The sequence below is a fragment of the Callionymus lyra genome, chromosome 7 (genome assembly GCF_982586985.1).
Source record: "Callionymus lyra chromosome 7, fCalLyr1.hap1.1, whole genome shotgun sequence".
NCBI lineage: Eukaryota > Metazoa > Chordata > Actinopteri > Syngnathiformes > Callionymidae > Callionymus > Callionymus lyra.
This window is the reverse complement of record NC_141824.1, coordinates 5,974,293-5,995,418: the sequence shown is the minus strand read 5'-3', so window position 1 is coordinate 5,995,418 and position 21,126 is coordinate 5,974,293. Positions and strand designations below refer to the sequence as shown.

Here is a 21,126-nt window from a genome sequence, read left to right as displayed (position 1 = left end):
TTTCCTCACCTCCACCCCTGTCCTCCCTCCTCCTCCTCTCCTTCATTCTCTGTCCATCCTTTGACTTTCTCTCTGAAGTGTGGTGTCTCTCCCTTCAGAGCGTCCACGAGTGTCTCTCCTCCAGAAGACAGCCAGCTCTCCGGTCACCTGCCACGCTACAGGCTTCTACCCCGACAGAGCCATGTTGTTCTGGACCAAAGACGGAGAGGAGCTGCACGAGGACGTGGAACACGGAGAGATCCTCCCCAACCCTGACGGAACCTTCCAGAACATGGTGGACCTGAAACTCCCGTCTGACGACTGGTCCAGGTACGAGTGTGTGTTTCAACTGGACGGCATTCCGGAAGACGTGGTCACCAAACTGGATCCGTCAAACATCCTGACCAACGGTAAGAGTCTTCAGAACCTTCTTGGTGTCTCCAGAGGTTTCTTTCATCCAGATGAGAGTCCAGGTGTGGTCAGCATGGATCTGCTGAATGAGGCCCCACCACGTCTCTAACACTGGTCACCTGATCATGTCTCCACTTACTTTGCTCTCCATCCACAGCCAGGACTTTCCTGACCTTGTACATCATCATGGCCGCCGTCGCTGCCTCCGCTCTGGTGCTCACAGTGGTTGGATACTTCATCTACAAGAAGAAGAAGAAAGGTGAGAGTTTGTGATTTGATCCAGATCATCTCCAGATACTGGAGAGAAAGAATAGAAGGTCAAAGAAGGTCAGCAGAGATGAGAAGAGGTCAGAGGAACTCTTCTATGTTCATCTTCTTCAGGTGTAATTTGTCCTCTTTCTTTCCATTTCAGGCGACTCTGACTCGTCTTGTAAGTACATGATCTTGTCTCAGCTCAGATGTTGACCATGTGACAGAGTGCTAGCATGCTAGCATCAGTGTTGACACTAGTTTCATCTGCTGGTGAGAAGCACACAAGCTAACAGGGTTTGTGATCTTACAGCGGCCCCCAGCTCGGAGCTGGACCATCTGAAGGATCCGCCCGTGGACAGAGACTAAAGTCAGTGGATGATAATTGTCACTTTTCTTCAAGACTCACTTCACGCATGATTTTACAAGTTGATACATTTTTCTGTCTCCGTGTTTCAGGAGGAATCGACCAAGAAACGTCTTTTTCTTCTGAGACTCTGCAGACGTCAGAGCTGCTGATCTTTGTTCCTTCACTGGAAATGTGTTTGAAACTCACATCAGGATGTCATGTGATCTGAGCCGTTATGAAAACTACACACACACACAGATAAAGGCACACACACGATTCTGTACCACACAAATACACTCACACACACAAACACTCACACACATGCTTCACTTTAACACAAATAAATGCACACACACAAACACACACAAACATGCTTCACTTTAACACAAATAAATGCACACACACAAACACTCACAAACATGCTTCTCTAAAACACAATAATGCACTCACTCACAATCACACACAAACACACACATGCTTCACCATCACACAAGGATGCACACACATGCATCTCTGACACACAAAAATGCACTCACAAACAACTGCAAACACACACACATGTGCTTTACTACTACACAGAAATGCACACACATAAATACTTAAACACATGCTTCTCTGGCGCAACAAAAGCACTAACACACAATAACTAACGCACACACACAGATGTCTCTGTAGACAAAATGATACACACACGGAAAATATATACACACAAACAGAGTCTAAAAACAGGTACTGACACACAAAATCAGGCACACATGCCCAAACACACTCACGGAAACAGTTGAACAAACCTGAAAATAAGCGCACACACAAATAAAAAGATAACAAACACATGTATTTACACATCAAATAACAAACAGAAGTACAAACATGCAAAAACCAAAACGGAAAAAAATCAGACACACAGTGACAAATTTATGAATGTGTAGACACACACACACACACACACACACACACACACACACACACACACACACACACACACACACACACACACACACACACACACACACACACACACACACACACACACACACAAGTACACGCACAGACAGTTTTGTGTTCATGTAATAGTTTGTGTGTTTTCTTCCTGGTGTGTAGACACTAGTTAATGAAGCGTCAGTTGTGATGTCAGAGGTGAAGAATCTTGTCAAACATAGTTGAACTGCTGCTTCATTTCTTGTGTGTTTTGATCTTCAAATAAATGGACAGAAAACGTCCACATGTGTTTGGACTCCAAATGTTCAGTAAAGTCACTTGTCATTGAGGGTCAGTGGAGGCTCAGAAAGAATCCATTTGTGCAGCTGTTATGAAAGGTCAACATCTCTGACCTCTCCTTCTGTTTCCTGATCAACTCATGTCCTAAATATGACTGTATTGCTTTGATCAACTCGTCTTGTGCTGAACAGGTGCACATAAGTTGTGTCCACTTTTGTGTAGAAGAAAAATCCAGAAGAGCTTGTGCCGACAATTCACATGTAGAAACTTGATTCAAAGTTTCCTGCTGAGTCGGCTGAATGTGTTTGTGGAGGTTTGCTCTCTGACCTGCTTCTCTCAAGTCAAACTTCATCAGGTTACACAACCATGAGACGCCGATCTCACGCCACACCTGTGCCGCCATCTTAGATCCCGCCAGAGCTCAAATGTGCAACACTGACGACACATTTGGACAGGTGTGGTGAGACGCCCAGTGTGGATGTTTGACTCCGCCCCCCGAGCACCTGCACCAGTCAGGTGTGCCTCTATGAGACTTGTGTGTCACGCCCTCACTGCACTCAACTGCTTTCTGTTTGCAGCGTGGAAGAGGACACCACAACAATCCACCTAGATCGCCCCCTAGCTGTGAGTCGCTCACCTAAGTCAGAATGTTAATAATTGAAAAAACGTTTTAACTTTAACATCAAACACAACTCTTGTTCAAATGTATTTTCCCTTGTATTAAACTATATTGTTTAATGTTTACAATTGTTTGTAATGCATAATAAAATAACCTGATATAGTTGTTTTAATGTCATGGTGATCAATAATCACAGTTTAGATGAATTATGGAATTGAACGTAGTGATTTTGAATACATGTTGTGTATAAACTATGAAACTACAATTATGTTTTCTAGTCTCATCTCTTTGCAATCAAATGAATGACAGTAACATTTTAAAATTCAAAAACTATGCATCCGTCACTGTAATGGTTTGGTGTGAGGATGGAGTTTGATGTTGGTGCAGAGTTAAGTTAAGACTATACTTTCAGGGATCATTTCTATAGTTCTTAACTTAAGAAATGTGTTTGTAAAGTGTTTGGTGTCACTAACCATGATGAAGAGTTGTGATATTCCTTCCTGAGTGTGAAGCAGACAGAGAATAATGATTCACTTCATATGTTCTCTGTCATTGATGATCCTTCTTTACTTCCTTGTGCAGTATTGAGAGGAATATGATCAGAGTGGTTGTTGTGTTCAAGACAATAAACTATCAAGGAAAGTTTTAATCTAATTGTCTTTTTTAATTTTAACAAAAAGAAACAAAAGTATTTTCATTTTAATGTAAAGACTGAATCTCATATGTCTTAGTCTTTGTTGAAATTGACAGACTAAACGGATCTGTCCAAGAAGCAATGAATTACACACATAAAAACACAAAAGTATCCCAAAGTAAAGGTTTATTTTTGTATTGAAAACATTTTTGAGTTTGTGTCCCTTGAAAGTGAAACAGCATTATTGAATTATTGTAATCAGATGCATTGTGGTCAGTCGTGTGTGAGCGATTGACTTCACTTATGTTTGCAAGGTTCCATATTAATACTAAAAACACAAAAGTCTGTAGCAAGGTACACTTTTTTTTTTGTTATATTCCATTATGTATTTTAAAAGTTGTATCATATAAAACCTAAAAACTATAATGTCGTTTAAGCAATCTCTGAAATGACACTGCCACCTGCTGTCCAATGAGTCTTGGTAACTTATTCCTTATATTTAATACGATATGAATCTAGTTAGTTAGTAAAAAACCAGCTTGACTGGAGTCTGTTTATTCAGTTCAAATCATTAATAATAATGACTAATAATGAAAGGTATTATTATTATAAATTGTACTTTATCAGCACATCAGATACAGACCTAAGTTCTCCTCCATCTTCATGACTCTAAATTGTTTTGGCATTAAAGTTGATCAGTTTTAGGTGAGGAAGACTTTCTTCACTCTGGCCTTCTGCGACTTCTGCAGGAAGCTGCTTTTCCAGGGGTTCCGCTGCCAGACATGGGGGTACAAGTTCCACCAGCGCTGCAGCACCGAGGTTCCTCTTATGTGTGTCAACTACGACCAGTTACAGTAAGTTGTGTCACTTGAGAAGTTGTACAAAATCTTAAATTAAGCTGTGATTTAAAGTGTTGACTCTTCACTGAGGTCATGGTCAGTTTAAGCTCGTCTAAATAATTAACAATTTAATATAAAGAAAGTATTGTTTTTAACCTGATGCATCTATAAACATGTGTGCAGTTATAGATTAATATATAAGCAGGATAACATTCAGTAAAAAACCTTCATTTAAACTTGATTTTAATAACATTTTCTTTTGTGGTTCAAGCTTATTGCTAGTTTCCAAGTTCTTCGAGCACCACCCCTTCACTCAGGAGGAAGTTTCTTCAGAAGGGACGACCCCCGTGTCCGAAGTCTGTCCTTCACTCCCCCCATCAGACTCCACAGGGTAATCCCCGCTCTCTCCCTTTCTGCGTGTTCGTCTCTGTGCTCTCTCTTATTGATGGCTTCAAACCTTTCCAGATCCATATGCCACGCCACTGTGTCCCCGTCCAAGTCCATACCCATCCCACCTAGTTTCCGGCCCAATGAGGAAGACCACCGTAACCAGTTTGGGCAGCGGGACCGCTCGTCGTCCGCACCCAACGTCCATATCAACACCATCGAGCCTGTCAACATTGATGTGAGATGCAACAGTTGTTGATATAAATGACTTGATTTTTGATGTAAGAATGTGAAACCAAGTAGTCAGAGGTTCTGCCTGCATCTGAAAAAAATGGATGAATGTTCAAATGATTTCATCCGACGTTGTATATTCTTTCCTTAAACTATTTATCTATAATAATAGTAACACAAATGTTGATTCTTTACAGGATCTGATTCGTGATCAGTGCTTACCGAGGTCGGAGGGAGGTAAAGATCAACACGCAACATTTCCCAAACATCCTGTGGCTTTTTTTCCAACCATTCCGCGTCTGCGTGCTCTTAGTCTTTTGTGTGTGTGTGTGTGTGTGTGTGTGTGTGTGTGTGTGTGTGCGTGTGCGTGTGCGTGTGTGTGTGCATGTGCATGTGTGTGTGTGTGTGTGTGTAATTGTAATTATACAAGGTTTAAAATGTTCGTGAATTAAAAAATAAATAAATAACACTTGTACGAATTAAATTGTTCTAATGTGGTGTCAATAAAGTTGTGGAGGTAAGTCACACGTCACATGACAGAAACACAAACGCCATTGGTCAACAGCAGGTTAGCGTCACTTAATGGCGGATTATTGAAGTGTTTATGATTTGATATCCGTGTGATGGTTTAAATGTATAGAAGTTGAGATCTGTCCAGGGTGTCCTCTGTCTCTTGTCCCAAGCTTACGACAGAATGTTACATGTTCACTTCAGTTTCCCATGAATCTCAGAAGTTTTGTCCAAACCTGACAATTCAAAATGTCTATTGGGTTATTTCAAGAACCAGCTGAATAACTGCTGACATATGCTCGTCAATCCATCACTACAGTATCAACACTATCCAACCCACTCTGCTGCAGGACAAACTGACTAAGATGCATGTGGACCCTGGTCTGGTCTCCTGGATTACGGACTATCTTACTGATCGACCACAGTATGTCAGGCTGAAGGACATCAAGTCTGACACTATGGTGTGCAGTACAGGAGCACCTCAGGGGACAGTACTGGCCCCTCTCCTCTTCACCATCTACACTTCAGACTTCTGCTACAACTCAGAGCTGAGTCTCGTCCAGAAGTATGCTGACGACACTGCCATTGTTGGATGCATCAGGGACAACAGCGAAGACGAGTACAGGAGTCTGATATGTGACTTTGTGGACTGGAGTGAGAGGAACCACTTGCAGCTGAACACCTCAAAAACCAAGGAGCTGGTCTTGGATTTCGGGAGGTCCAGGACAAAGCCACGTCCAGTGTCCATCAGAGGCGACGAGGTGGAGATAGTGGACAACTATAAGTACCTCGGTGTGTGGATGGACAGTAAACTGGACTGGTCCTGCAACACAGACCATGTGTATAAGAAGGTTCAGAGTAGACTGTACTTTCTGAGGAGGCTTCGATCATTTAACATCTGCAAGAAGCTCCTCTGCATGTTCTACCAGTCTGTGGTGGCCAGTGTCCTGTTCTATGCTGTGGTGTGTTGGGGTGGAAATGTGTCCAAGAGGAGTGTCAACAGGTTGGACAGGTTGATCAGGAGGGCTGGTTCTGTGGTTGGAATGAAGCTGGACTCACTGGTGACAGTTGCTGAGAGGATATCATTGAACAAACTACTGTCCATCATGGATGATGACAGTCATCCTCTGAACACTGTCATCAGTGAGCAGAGAAGCAGAATGAGTGCACGAATGCTCCTACCCAGGTGCAAAACAAATAGACTCAGGGACTCATTCATCCCTCGGGCTATTAAATTGTACAATTCTGAGTTCGGGGGCAGGAGTGGAGTGAAAGTATCTGGATGTTCTGTTCCATGTTAGTCTCTGTATCTTTGTCTTTGTTGTTTTTCTTTCCTTGACCTATGTCCTTTGTCTTTGTCTTTAGACTTAGATTGTGTCATCTTGTTCTTCCTCTTTATGTTCTTCTTATTTTATTTTTTATGTATTATTTTTTATTGTTTATGAAAAATTGCTGGCTATTGGTAAAAAACAATTTCCCAAAGGAGACCTCCTGAGGGATCAATAAAGTTTTACCTTACCTTACCTTACCTTACCTTACTAAAATTCTGTCTCCTTTGTTTTTTAGCTTCCCAGGGGAGTTTTCGGCGTTTAAGTAATGTGTGCTGTTTCACACCAGTTCATCCCTCCTTCTTCTTCACCTCTCAAAAGTCCCTTCGGTGGATCCATTCATCACCAACAAGTGAATATTAGCAGAATGTGTTCCTCCCTCTGACCACCTGCTGGAGGAGTCCGTCCACCGAACACCGCCCAGCACACTCAGACACAGGACCGGTGGTCGAGGCTGTGAGGAGGACTGGAGCGCTCCGCTGAAGAAGGACACGGGAGACGGCAGAAAAGAGGTTTTGGGATGGTTCTTCCCCGGGCCAGGTCGAAGGTCGGTCATCTCCACTGCACTGAGGCCGACTCAGGACAGAGCCTGCACGGCGATGACGACGGCGTCTGTCGGAGGCGGATGTCCTGAGACCCGGCGAGGGGGGTTCACCCTGTAACTATGACTTGAATCTCCTTCATCTTTCAATTTGTGTTTTGCCTTTTCAAGAGAAGGTTCTGTGCAGCACAAAATGTGGCACTGACGAGTCCTGCTTCGCCTCCTTTAACTTCATGTGACGAGAAAAGCTTCTCTTGGATCACATGGCTTTAATATTGCACTCTGCTACTCACTGAAACATTCTCTATCGTCCACACTTCTTTACGTTGCTCATCCCGGCATGTGTCCTGATTAGAATCCACCTGTTGTTTTATTTTTGCCTTTTTTTCTGTACAGGCAGGCCTGCAGATACCTACATATTTAAAGTGACTTCTTTGGTTTGTTTTATGAGCTAATCTTTCAGAATCTAAGCTAACAAGTCTTTCTTTTGGACGCTTGTGTACTTTGCACTTTGTAGAAAATGCATTGAAGCCTTTTTGATCGGAACATGAGTCCCGAGACGAAGAGCCGATGATGAACCGGAGGAGGCTCTTGTTTTTTTAAAAGGGAGGGTGAACATTCCTACAGCAATGAGAGCTAAAACAACTGCTAGCTTGATGAGAGGTGTTCAAACACGGACAGAGAGGTGGTCGTCCATCGTACACGTCTACCTTGACCCCCTTTGCAACATCATTACGACATATTTTGCTTCTGGTGTGGAGTTTTACACTCTTGTTTTCTCTCAGCTTAGCTTAGCGTAGCTTAGCACTTAGCTGACTGAATGCTAACTATGTTTTCTACCCTCATTTAAACAATCAGTTGATAACAACAGTAAGTCTTACTTTTTTTTTTTAAATATCAGCAAAAGGTTTACAGAGGAAAGTGTGTGTACATGAAGAAAAAAAGTAAGATATTCTCTTCTTAAAAGGTCTTTTTGTTGTCACTTACTTCAATGATTGGCTGCTGCTGGTTGTTGCATGATCAGCTCTTATCCTGCTGAAGTTTACACCTCAAAGTTACACTTGTCTTAGCGTCGTCCACTGATATTCATCGCCCAAAACCATACACAACAAGAGTTCCCTTCAATTGAATTCAGATGACAAGTCAAGATGAGGAAAATAACATCCACGTCCTTTCAGGGTTTTCTTGGCTGCTGATCCATGAACGCTGCTTCCGGTGAAGTTTTTCATATCCAAGTATCGTGACATGGCTACTGTGTTTACGGTTGAGCAACATCACAAGTTTACCTTTCGCACATTCATGATGAGTGATCTTTGTTTTGTTAAGATGTGTGATTCATATTTTGATGGATTGATGACAATGATTCGGTCGACTTTGAAATGAAATGTTGAATTATGAATCATCAAAGTGAATCAGAAACGTCTCCGACACCTTCTGTGTTTGTTTTTTTATTCAACTTTAGCACCTAAAACATTATTTTTAATCACATATTTGTAACATTTAAATAGGTTTTCAAATACATTGGAGCTCTAATCAAAAGGTTCCTCTCGAAAGAAACTCATCGTGACATAGTGTCGCAAAAATCCACAAAAACAATTCAATGTAAAAATGAATGGTTTGTCGGAGACACATATGGATGAAGTCGGGTCACATGTTCATCCTGGACTCACGGGGAGAAGCTGGCCTGGGTCGTGTTCACTGATATCACTCATGTTTCATAAGTCACAGCCAAGTTGTCACGAGCTGACATGAGTTGAAAAGAAAGTGGTCGCCTCCTCCACACATCAGTATCAGCCGGGATATCTACCTGTGCAGGGCTAGACGCACATCGGCCTCATTCTATCTTTTTTTTTGACTTGTATATCTCTTGAGCTCTGCTCCAGTCACCAACTCTTCTGGAACATTCCCTCTCTCTCGACCTGTTGCCTGCACCTTAAACTCCCTACACTCGCACACAAACACAAAAACCTTTCAATTGAAAATGATCATGACGTTTTCTCTTTTGTTTCGTTCCACCTGTAAATAGTTGTACAAAGGAAATACTGTCAAGTTTGCTAGAAGGCATGGAAACTACAAATGTAACAAATTATAAAATGTTCAATTTAAGAGACATTTTGATAGGCAAAAGAAAAACAGTTGCGTGTACAAATATTTAAGGCTGTATCATACGGAGAAAGAGCTTAATGTATTTGTTGTGAATATGGAAAACTGATATATTAAAGAAGTGCATGAAAAGTGGAGAATGGTAGTTTTTTTCTTCTTCCTCTCTCCGCTTGGTGGCGCTGTTGTCAAGCTTGTACCGTCCGAGCAAGATGCCATTTTACTTGAAATCTTGGATTAATATTGGAATTTATAACTTCAACGACTCTTTTAAAGGCGTTTACATTTCAGATAAGTTAAATATTGTCCTGTCACAATTGATCAATAAAATATTGTTAATATAAACACTTTAGTGTTAAAAAATGCGATTGATCTACTTGTTTGTAAATTGTTATATAATAACAAAATAAAACTATATGAATGTAGAAATTGTTATTTATTTCTTCAAAGAAAACTGAAACTATGAATAAATACATTACTAATGGTCAATACAAATAATAAATGATGTTGTGGAATAATATTAAGGTTGGTTCTTTTTTCTACATTTGACATAATTATTTTGAAACGAGACTGTGCCAAAAGTGGAAATTTTCATTGATGTATTTTAATGTATATAGTAGTAATAATATGATTCTATAATGAACATGTTTAAATAAAAAACGTTAGTTACATTAGTCAAGCTTTAAAATATTTTAAATTAAATATGTGGAATAAAGTAAAATAAAATTGAAGCATATTATTTCTGATTTGAGTTCTGTTCAAAACGTTAATAAATTACAATTTCATTTACAATATAATTAAATCTCAGTTTTTTTTCCTGTAAAATTATATTTTCAATTTTCTACAATTTTCTATATATTTTTTTACTTTTTTAGAAGACAATACATACAAATGTCATTTAACTGAAAATAATATTCAATTTAACAACAAATGTAAAAAAACTTTTTTTTTTATTATTTTCCACAACAATAATCAATTTAATTGTTGATCAGATTAATAAGTGGATTTGTGCCTTTTTGAGACAAAAGAGTCAAGAGGACTAAAACTAAACACTAGCAGACCATCGAACAATCTTGGCAAACATCTTGTTGACTGACGACCTCAGGACTTCATTAGTAACATCTAGATGGCGCCGCAGATGGCTCGCTTTTTCCACTTCATCATGAATGACTCCTGCTTTGTTTTTGCAATACAGATACAAATAAAACATACAAAACATTTTAAAAATAACATTTCATTTAAAGAAAATGCAAAACATATTGTGACATTATTTCAAATGAAAGATTGACACCCAATAGCAAATGCATGGAAAAGTTTGATGTCTCATCTCACCTTGAAACAAATGAGTGTGAGCACTTTTAATTTACATGTTGAATAAACCTTCATTCAAACTATTTTATTGTCTGATAAGTGTACATTTATCTTTGACAACACAACCACTCTGATCATATTCCTCTCAATACTGCACAAGGAAGTAAAGAAGGATCATCAATGACAGAGAACATATGAAGTCAATCATTATTCTCTGTCTGCTTCACACTCAGGAAGGAATATCACAACTCTTCATCATGGTTAGTGACACCAAACACTTTACAAACACATTTCTTAAGTTAAGAACTATAGAAATGATCCCTGAAAGTATAGTCTTAACTTAACTCTGCACCAACATCACACTCCATCCTCACACCAAACTATTATAGTGATGGTTGATTTTGTATTTATTATTTTTCTTCTGCATTCATTAATTTGAACAAACATAATACTGTGTGATTCACATTAAATACACAACTTGAAATGTATTTACAAATCAAACACATGCACCACAATACTTTCAAACTAGGTTTCTACATTATTTAAAAAACACAAAAAGTAAAGTCAATATTATAATAAACAAAAGTCAATTAATAAAATACTTTGTAAGTATTGAAAGTGCTTTGTACTTCTTAGCTTGATGAAGCAGTGTCATTCTTTTTAAGTGTCCACTAGATGGCGGTCTCTGCACTTTTTTCCATTGTTTTGAACAACTTTTCTAATGAAACATAATTTTTAAACTGATGGCGCCACCTACTGACCTCTAAACAACATGACACTGTTTCATTTGGCTTCATCAACACATCACTATTAAATACACAACATGAAATGTATGTTTATATCAAACACATGAACCATAAAGCTTGCACACACATGGAGTAAAGTCAATATTATAAGAAACAAATGTCATTTATTGAATCATTTTGAGTAAAAAAATCTTTATTTCTGTGAACTACACTACAAAGAACAAGCACTTTTCTGGACTGATTTGACATCTGTGATCTATGAGGTTTAGATCTGGAGACTGACTAAGAGACTCCAGGTCCTTACAATGATTTTTATGAAGCCATTCCTTCAACACAAAGGTCACCTTTGGATCGTCACTGTAATGGTTTGGTGTGAGGATGGAGTGTGATGTTGGTGCAGAGTTAAGTTAAGACTATACTTTCAGGGATCATTTCTATAGTTCTTAACTTAAGAAATGTGTTTGTAAAGTGTTTGGTGTCACTAACCATGATGAAGAGTTGTGATATTCCTTCCTGAGTGTGAAGCAGACAGAGAATAATGATTGACTTCATATGTTCTCTGTCATTGATGATCCTTCTTTACTTCCTTGTGCAGTATTGAGAGGAATATGATCAGAGTGGTTGTTGGTTCTGTCAAAGTTTAATATAAACATCCTATGGTAGTGATGGTGAGATGAAGCCTCATGAAGCACCGAAGCCTCCCAGCCGAGTAGTTCATCTTTGGAGCAAAGCCTCGTGAGGCTTCATTTGCACGACCATGCCATCATGTGGACAATTGGGAGCATTGCATATTTGTGCGCAAATGATTCTGATATTAAAAAATGTGCTTGACAACCTTGTTTTTTTTTGAATAATTATTCATTTTTATTTAAAAAAAGCAATTTTCCCACAGTACTGGGCTTTAGCCGGTTTCTTTTTTTACTGATTATTTCCCCGGCTTTGGAAAAAATCCTTTCGCAGGGGACGGATGAAGCCGGGGTACACAGTATTTTCATGGCCAGCTGAAAGAGAGATGGGTGTATATTTTTACATTTCGCCCAGTACTGTAGGGGGTCCTCGTTTCTAGGAATATTGTGTTCGTTGAGGTAGGTCTTCACCGCCACCGTAGCATCAACCGTTTCATTCCTCGGCCTGGTCTGCTGTACTGTGGCATCTAAACGATGCCAGAGTTTGCTTCCTAAAACAGAAAAGCATGTAAGTGACCACATAAAATAAATAACAAACAGTAGTATAGTAAATAAATGAATTTGAAAGAAGCCATCTAGCTTGCCTGACGTTGGTTCAATTGTCTCGTTGGTCTCCAAGCTCTCATGCAGGGCTCTATAATGCCTCAGCATTGATGAAGTGTTGTTGTTGTTATATTATTATATTTTATATATACACATATAAAGTATATATATGTATATATAAAAGATAATAATTGGTGTATATATATACAGGTATTTGACAATATTGTAACAGAAATGAATGGGACACTTATTTGTGGAGGAGACTTCAATGTGGTATTAAACAGTACATTAGATCCATCCAACAATAGAAGAAATATGAACCATGTTACAAAAACAATGAAAAACATGTTAAGAGACTACGGTATGATGGATCTATGGAGAAGGTTACATCCAAAAAACAGGGATTACACACACTACTCTGCACCTAACGGAAGCTATGCAAGGATCGACTATTTCTTTCTAAATCAAGAAGATTTTTACAAAGTAGAACAGTGTGTAATAGGAGAAGCGGATATATCTGACCACAGCCCAGTAATATTCAAAATTAAACTAAAATCACGAGTTAAAAAAACAATGTGGAGGTTGAATATTGGTATTCTGAACAACAAAAAAATAGTTGAAGAAATCAAAAATGATATTTTCACATATCAAAAAGAAAAGGAAAATGGTGAGGTTAACCCTGCAATAGTGTGGGATGCTCTTAAAGCAGTTATGCGGGGAAATATTATAGCAAAGTGCTCTTTACTGAAAAAAACAAGAGAAGCAGCATATAAGGACGAGAAAGAAAAACGACTAAGGTTAGAACGACAACACAAAAACAGCCAGGACCCCACTCTACTTCCAAAGATACAAGAAACCAGGGATAACATAAAAAGACAATTAAATTCAGAAGTAGAAAAAAGAACTAGGTATTTAAAAGAGTCATATTACGAGATGGGGTCAAGAGGAACGAGACTTTTGGCAAGAAGACTTAAAAAACAGCAGATCGACCGCTCCGTTCATAAAATTAGAGATGCTTTAACAAATGAAGCCACTTTTGATTTAGAGGAAATAGAAACTAAATTTAGAAATGATTATGAGAATTTGTATAAACAACCACCTTCTGCCGACATAAGTCAAATCAAAACTTTTCTTAACTCACTAGATCTACCATGCATCGGCACAAAGCAAAATGACCTCCTAACAACACCGATAACAAAAGTGGAAATAGAGCGAGCAATTGGAAGGTTCAAATCAAATAAATCACCAGGTAGTGACGGTTTACCGTCTGAATGGTATAAAACATTCAATGAACAGCTGACCCCGATGCTACACACATCATTTAACTACACTCTTGAACAGGGTGTGATTCCTCCGTCTTGGAGCGAAGCTATCATCTCAGTTATCCCAAAAAAGAAAACCAGTGAGAAGTGTGAAGACGACAGGCCGATCTCATTATTAAACATAGATTATAAACTTTACACTTCCATCATAGCAAAAAGATACAGCACATTCATGACAGAGATAATTGATGAGGATCAGACCGGATTTATCAAGGGCCGTCAAACGCATGACAATATTAGGAGGACTATGCATGTAATAGATCATGTGGAACGTAACAACATCTCAGCTGTCCTCATAAGCTTTGATGCAGAAAAAGCGTTTGATTGCGTTAATTGGTCATTCCTGTATCTTGTACTAGAGAAATTTGGACTAAATAGTAAAGCAATACGATGCATTAGATCGCTCAATCAAAAGCCGACCGCAAGAATAAGAATAAATGCTAGTCTATCAGACCCTATTACCTTAGAAAGATCTACAAGACAAGGTTGTTGCCTCTCACCAACTCTTTTTGCTATTTGTATCGAACCATTGGCCCAAGCAATCCGACAAAACAAGGAACTTAAAGGTATAGAAATGAATCACGAAAAACAAATTATTGGACTTTTTGCAGATGACATAATATGTTATTTAAAAGAACCAGAACCTAGTATTCCAAAAGTAATACAACACATGGAAGCATTTGGCTCCTGTTCTGGCTACAAATTAAATTGAGCAAAAACGCAAATTATGGCAATGAATTTTACTCCATCTGAGAATCTCAAAATAATATTAAACACAAATTGGTTTGCCAAAAAGATAACATACCTAGGGGTCACCTTGACCAAGGAATACAAGAAACTGTCTGAAGAAAATTATAGCAAACTACATAAAGAAATTAAAACTGACCTAGAAAAGTGGGGTCCCCTTACACTGGATTTGAGTTCAAGAATAGATACAATCAAGATGAACATCCTACCTAGATTACTTTACCTGTTTCAAGCATTACCAGTTGAGGTACCAGAGATTCTATTCAGAGTGTGGGACAAATTGTTCTCTAGATTTATATGGAATGGACAAAACCCGAGAGTAACATTTGAAACCTTACAGATTAGTAAAGAGGGAGGTGGGATGGCTTTACCAAACATGAGAGGATACTATCTTGCGGCCCAGATAGGACCAATTATAAGTTGGTGTGACCAACACTTTGACGCAAAATGGAAAAATCTAGAAGAAAAATGTAGAGATCAGGAAATTCGAAGTCTAATTGGAGACAGAAAAACCATGAAGGAATATAGTAACCAATTAGATACAATAAGTCAATTCACACTTGAAATGTGGTTCAAGGTGGTCAGAAAACACAAATTGGAAAATGAAATTAAAATATTCAGTTGGATAGCATACAATAACAATTTCACTCCAAATAATCTGGATTTACAGTTCAGGCAGTGGATCCAGGTTTAACTGCAATATGCACAGACACAAAACATGGCAAAATGATGAGCTTCCAAGAACTGAAACAAATATACTCTCTAAATAACAGAGACCACTTTAGATTCTTACAATTACGGGACTTCTATGACAAACAAATTAAACCAAACATGAATGAAAACAGAAATGGTATAATCCAAACTTTGATTGGAACCTATAACGGCAAGAAGTGTAAAATTGTCTCAACATTATACAAGCAAATGATGGAAACTAAGGGAAAGACAACAAATGATGTAAAGGAAAAGTGGGAAAAAGAGTTCCATATCAGTATAAGTCAAGAAGAATGGTCACATATTTGGAAGACGCAGCATTCTACGACATCTTCTCGTATCTGGAGGGAACACTGCTGGAAAAATGTAATAAGATATTTCATTACACCAAAAATTAAAAGCAGACAACTGTCATCGGACCAGTCGTGTTGGAGAGATTGTAACGAAGTCAATGTCGATGCTCATGTTTTCTGGTATTGCTCTAAAATCAGGAAATATTGGAAGGATGTGCATGAAGCAGTTGAAAACATCTTGGGCTATAATATTCCACCTGCATGTTCAATTTTGTACCTGGGCTTAAATTCAAACATTGTAAACAAGGAAGACAAATATTTATTTAAAATACTAGTGGCAGCCGCTAAAAAGGCCATTACCAAAAAATGGCACAATACGAAAACCAGTGGAAGAATGGACTCACATTGTCAAAGGAGTTTTTGAAATGGAACTTTTAACCCACAGGATAAGGACACAAGAAGACAAATTTATAGAAAAATGGAAAAAGTGGACTCTGTTTACACAACAACGACACCTGTGAAATACTTGGACTGTATCAGTGTGTACTTTATATATTGAAAGATGCATGTAAGAAACATGAACAACCCCCATTTTTATTTTTTCATTTTTTTATTTTTGTTTTGTGTTTTTTATTTTCTGTGATGTATGTGTGTTTGCCTTAATGTGGAAAATTCTAATAAAACTTAAGTTTGAAAAAAAAGAAAATAGTGCAGAGACCGCCATCTAGTGTTCTCTGAAAATAATGACACTGCTTCATAAAGCTTCATCAGACCATCACTACTTACCACTGCTGAAGTGTTTTCTTCATGGACCACTGAGACTCTGGCCTCAGATGACATTTGGACATTTTGTCCCTCAAGATGCTTCTGCTGCTCACGTCAGTGTCAGCTAATTGTACTGATGACATGTTTGGTTTGTCCATCAGACGGATTGCAACTGTCATGCTATGTTTGAACCCTCTTTCTTTAGAAGGTTCATACCTGCACTGTGAGGACCAGAGTGGTCTCCTTCTGGGCTTTCTACCCACCCCTTCACTCTGGTCCAGAGTGGATGAATCTTCATCTACTCTGTCCAGTGTGTCCACTTGTCTGCTAGTTGAGGACGGTGAAGAAAGTCAGAGGCACGAATATATTGCTGGTGTGTTTCAGTGCAGGTCACATGTAAAGAGGTGGTGAGTGCTTTGTTCTTTTTCAGAGTCAGGGCCAAGAGAGGTTATCCATAGAATCATCCTATAGAGAGTGTCACAATCATTTGTAGAACCAAGGTTACATAGGTAACCTGTTGTTTTTGTATAGATGTTGTTTATAAACTGTGAAATGAAAAAAAACAACGATTCAACCGTCATTATAATAGTTTGGTGTGAGGATGGAGTGTGATGTTGGTGCAGAGTTAAGTTAAGACTATACTTTCAGGGATCATTTCTATAGTTCTTAACTTAAGAAATGTGTTTGTAAAGTGTTTGGTGTCACTAACCATGATGAAGAGTTGTGATATTCCTTCCTGAGTGTGAAGCAGACAGAGAATAATGATTCACTTCATATGTTCTCTGTCATTGATGATCCTTCTTTACTTCCTTGTGCAGTATTGAGAGGAATATGATCAGAGTGGTTGTTGGTTCATAACAAGATGGTTAAATTTCAAACGTTTCTATGAGTTTAGCAGTAATGGTGAGATTAAGCCTCATGAACCACTGAAGACTTCCATTAGAGTAGTTCATCCTTAACTAAAGCTTTAGGATTCATTTGCTCTAACAAACCATCAAGTTTGGCATCATTTCTGCTTAAAGGATTCAGAAGCAGAAACTTTTATTTGTCAGATTCATTGATTTGTGAGACTAGTAGAGATATGTGTTTGTATTTTGTTAAAAACCTGAATATTTAAACACACGTACAACTATTACTGATATGGTTGTTGAGATATATTTTTGCTGATAACTTTGTTGTGAAATTAATCAGATAAATAAATGCATTGTTTATGAACAGAACTTTTTTCTCCAGGATGCCTGATTTTTTAGGAATTCAATAGATTTACAGTAAACTAGTAAATTCTTCAGACTAAACTCTCTGGTGTCAATTGTGTAAGAATATAAATACTGTCTAAACGAAAGAAGAAAAAAAAGTGATGTTTAATTAAAACAGTTGTTCAAAACAAAGGAAAATATTGCAGAGAGCACCATCTAGTGGAAAATAATGACACTGCTTCATGAAGCTTCATCAGACCTTCACCACTCTTCTGGTCAAAGCAGTCTGTCACAGAGATGAGGGCTTGTTTTTGCTGGAGCCACTAAATGAACCTTAAACCTCTCACTCTCCTCAAGAGCAGGAGGAGGAAACACTGTAGTGGAAAAGATTAAAGTGACCACAATGAATGAGCAAGAGCATCTACCTCCAGTGGAGAGTTGTATGTATCTGCTCAAGGAGACAGTAGAGATGTAGATTAACATATACAAATGTTTTCATATATTGTATTGAACATAACAACCACTCTGATCATATTCCTCTCAATACTGCACAAGGAAGTAAAGAAGGATCATCAATGACAGAGAACATATGAAGTGAATCATTATTCTCTGTCTGCTTCACACTCAGGAAGGAATATCACAACTCTTCATCATGGTTAGTGACACCAAACACTTTACCAACACATTTCTTAAGTTAAGAACTATAGAAATGATCCCTGAAAGTATAGTCTTAACTTAACTCTGCACCAACATCACACTCCATCCTCACACCAAACTATTATAGTTATGGTTGATTTTTTATTTTAGTTGAACAAACATGATACTGTGTGATTCACATTAAATACACAACTTGAAATGTATTTACAAATCAAACACATGAACCACAATACTTTCAAACTAGGTTTCTACATTATTTAAAAAACACACGTAGTAAAGTCAATATTAGAATAAACAAAGAGGCGACATAGCTCAGATGGTAGAGTGGTTGCCTGCAGTCCAAAAGGTTGCAGGTTCAATCCCAGCTCCAGACAAGCTTGTGTCGTTGTGTCCCTGAGCAAGACACTTTACCCTGATTGCTCCTGATTGCTCCTGATGGTGAACTTGGCGCAAGTGTGCAGCCTACTCACATCAGTATGTGTGAATGGTTAAATTTCCCCTCGCAGGACTAATAAGGGATTCTAAAAAAAAAAAATAAATAAAAATAATATAATTTGTAAGTATTCTTCATGAAGCAGTGTCATTATTTTTCCACTAGATGGCGGTCTCTGCACTATTCTCCATTGTTTTGAACAATTTTTCGAATGAAACATCACATCATTTTTAAACTGATGGCGCCACCTACTGACCTCTAAACAACATGACACTGTTTCATTTGGCTTCATCAACACATCACTATTAAACACACAACATGAAATGTATGTTTATATCAAACACATGAACCATAAAGCTTTCAAAGTAAGTTCCTACATTATTACAAAACATGGAGTAAAGTTAATATTATAAGAAACAAATGTCATTTAATGAATAATGTTGAGTAAAATATTATTTATTTCTGTGAACTACAGTACAAAGAACAGTTTGTGGTCAACATTAGAACAGAGAGCAGAGTCAGCATTTCTTCAGTTTGTTGTAGAGCCAACCAGTTGAGGAACCAGTGATTTGTTGGAGCTTCTGGTGCCACTAAAATCAACCTCAAACCCTCGAGCCTCACTGTTCTCAAGAGGAAAGAGGAAACACTGGTGGAAAACCATAGAAAAGCCTTGGTCGGCACAATGGATGATCAAAAACCTTCATCCCAAGAGTAGGCTTGTCTGACTGAAAGAGAAGACTGTGTTCTCGTCCTGGACAAAGTGCAGAATGAGACAATATTTACACTTTTAAAATGGAAAACCAACACTCTGATCATATTCCTCCCCTCAATACTGTGAACTTACATATTAATCCAAATGAAAGTTCAACACATGCACCAAAATGTTCACATTGAGTGTTTAAACCAACCATGTGGAAATGTTTAATGTTTCATCTTGACAAAGAAACAAAAGTGAGAAGAATTATTTTCAATGAACTATCATCAAGAACAATTTCTAGTCGAAGTGTGTCAGGAAACTTGTAGATTCATAACTTTGTTGGCAGCATTACAGACTCAACACAACACGCTCAAAAGATATTCAGTCAGGGAAGAATCATTGTGGCAGATAAGGACAATCACCATGAACGGATACTGATCACATTCATTTGTGTGTAAAAACAAAACCTGATTGAAAATGTTAATTAAAATGGATTTAAAGACATTTTGATGAAGTTAAATAATGTAGCTTATTAGACAACTTTATTTCTGTATGAGATTTATCAACTTAAAAAACAATCAAATATTGTATACTTTAAGTAAAAATGATATATTTTAATTCTATAATTCAACCTGAAAGTTAATTTTTTTATTTTCTCCACTGCTTATATCCCCACTTTCAACCTGCTGTTGCCTGAGACCTTTACTTTCTCTGACAGGTTTACTTTTGAGGGCCAGTTCATGCTAAGGTTTGTGGGTAAATAGTACCAAGAACAGGCAGTTTTACTTCCTGTGAGACCATACAATGTTGGAGAGATCGTAGAGCACCAAGAGCTCACTGACCAGGAGGGAACTGAAGATAGTTCAAGTGTTTTTTTAACTACAGAAAGTCTGTCCATAAAATAATGATAAAAATGGTTCTTGAATTGATGAAAATGACTGAAAATCATTCAAATATATTTACTGTTTGAGCTCAATGTCATGTTTGAACCACTAGAGGAAACTAGAAGCTTTTCTCGTCTCCACAAAAAACTCGTTTATTTTTTACTTTCATAGTAATATTTTAGAAAAACTTTTTTTCTGAATAAAAGAGAATAGAAAGGAAGGAAAGAAAGTTTATACATATAAATCATCGTATGTCAAAATAAAAAGCAATTCAATCCACTTTTATTTCTCTTCACTTTAATTTGACACTCCTGGTATTCCATAGTTCACATTCTGCGTGACTTTAAGGTTCAGAAGAACGACTCTAAGAAATAATAATAAAGTTTAAAGTGGAGTTTTTGTCACAGAAAATAGTCGTAATAACATGTTTGGTTTACTTTGACTTTCCATCTGGACGTGACGTCACACTGAATCCTCATTGGCTCAGATATTTCTTCCTGCGTCTGTTGTTTACTTTCACTTGTACTTCGTTCGTCGACCTGAAGACTTGTTGGATCCTAGTCTCCAGAAAAGAGCTGAAGATGAAGAAGGTGTTGTTTGTGCTTGTTGTGTGGATCCACAGCTCAACTGCGAGTGAGTCTCCTTCCTCCACTTTCATGTGTTCACACCTGCGTCACCTTTTATTTCTCCAAATACTCTTCACTACAACCTTCATGACCTTTTCACTCTCAGAGGAGTCA

General features: G+C 38.0%; 1 protein-coding gene and 5 non-coding genes across 6 annotated transcripts in view; 4 read left to right on the top strand and 2 right to left on the bottom strand.

Annotated features, from left to right (window-relative positions):
• Positions 1–21,126, top strand: part of LOC148074820 (uncharacterized) — a 72,308-nt gene that overhangs the window by 31,537 nt on the left and 19,645 nt on the right. Inside the window, exons 11-15 of the mRNA XM_087796131.1 lie at positions 99–457; positions 4,165–4,313; positions 4,570–4,689; positions 4,764–4,923; positions 5,114–5,153. Of these exons, the coding sequence (XP_087652257.1) occupies positions 99–457; positions 4,165–4,313; positions 4,570–4,689; positions 4,764–4,923; positions 5,114–5,153 (828 nt within the window). The remainder of the gene's footprint in view (positions 1–98; positions 458–4,164; positions 4,314–4,569; positions 4,690–4,763; positions 4,924–5,113; positions 5,154–21,126) is intronic.
• On the top strand, positions 3,222–3,434 carry LOC148074827 (small nucleolar RNA U3). Its single transcript, XR_015711888.1, has one exon. It is a non-coding gene; the product is annotated as a small nucleolar RNA U3 (small nucleolar RNA).
• Positions 10,831–11,043, bottom strand: LOC148074826 (small nucleolar RNA U3). The gene has a single exon (XR_015711954.1). It is a non-coding gene; the product is annotated as a small nucleolar RNA U3 (small nucleolar RNA).
• Positions 11,862–12,074, top strand: LOC148074825 (small nucleolar RNA U3). The gene has a single exon (XR_015711953.1). It is a non-coding gene; the product is annotated as a small nucleolar RNA U3 (small nucleolar RNA).
• Positions 17,152–17,364, top strand: LOC148074824 (small nucleolar RNA U3). Its single transcript, XR_015711887.1, has one exon. It is a non-coding gene; the product is annotated as a small nucleolar RNA U3 (small nucleolar RNA).
• Positions 18,235–18,447, bottom strand: LOC148074823 (small nucleolar RNA U3). The gene has a single exon (XR_015711934.1). It is a non-coding gene; the product is annotated as a small nucleolar RNA U3 (small nucleolar RNA).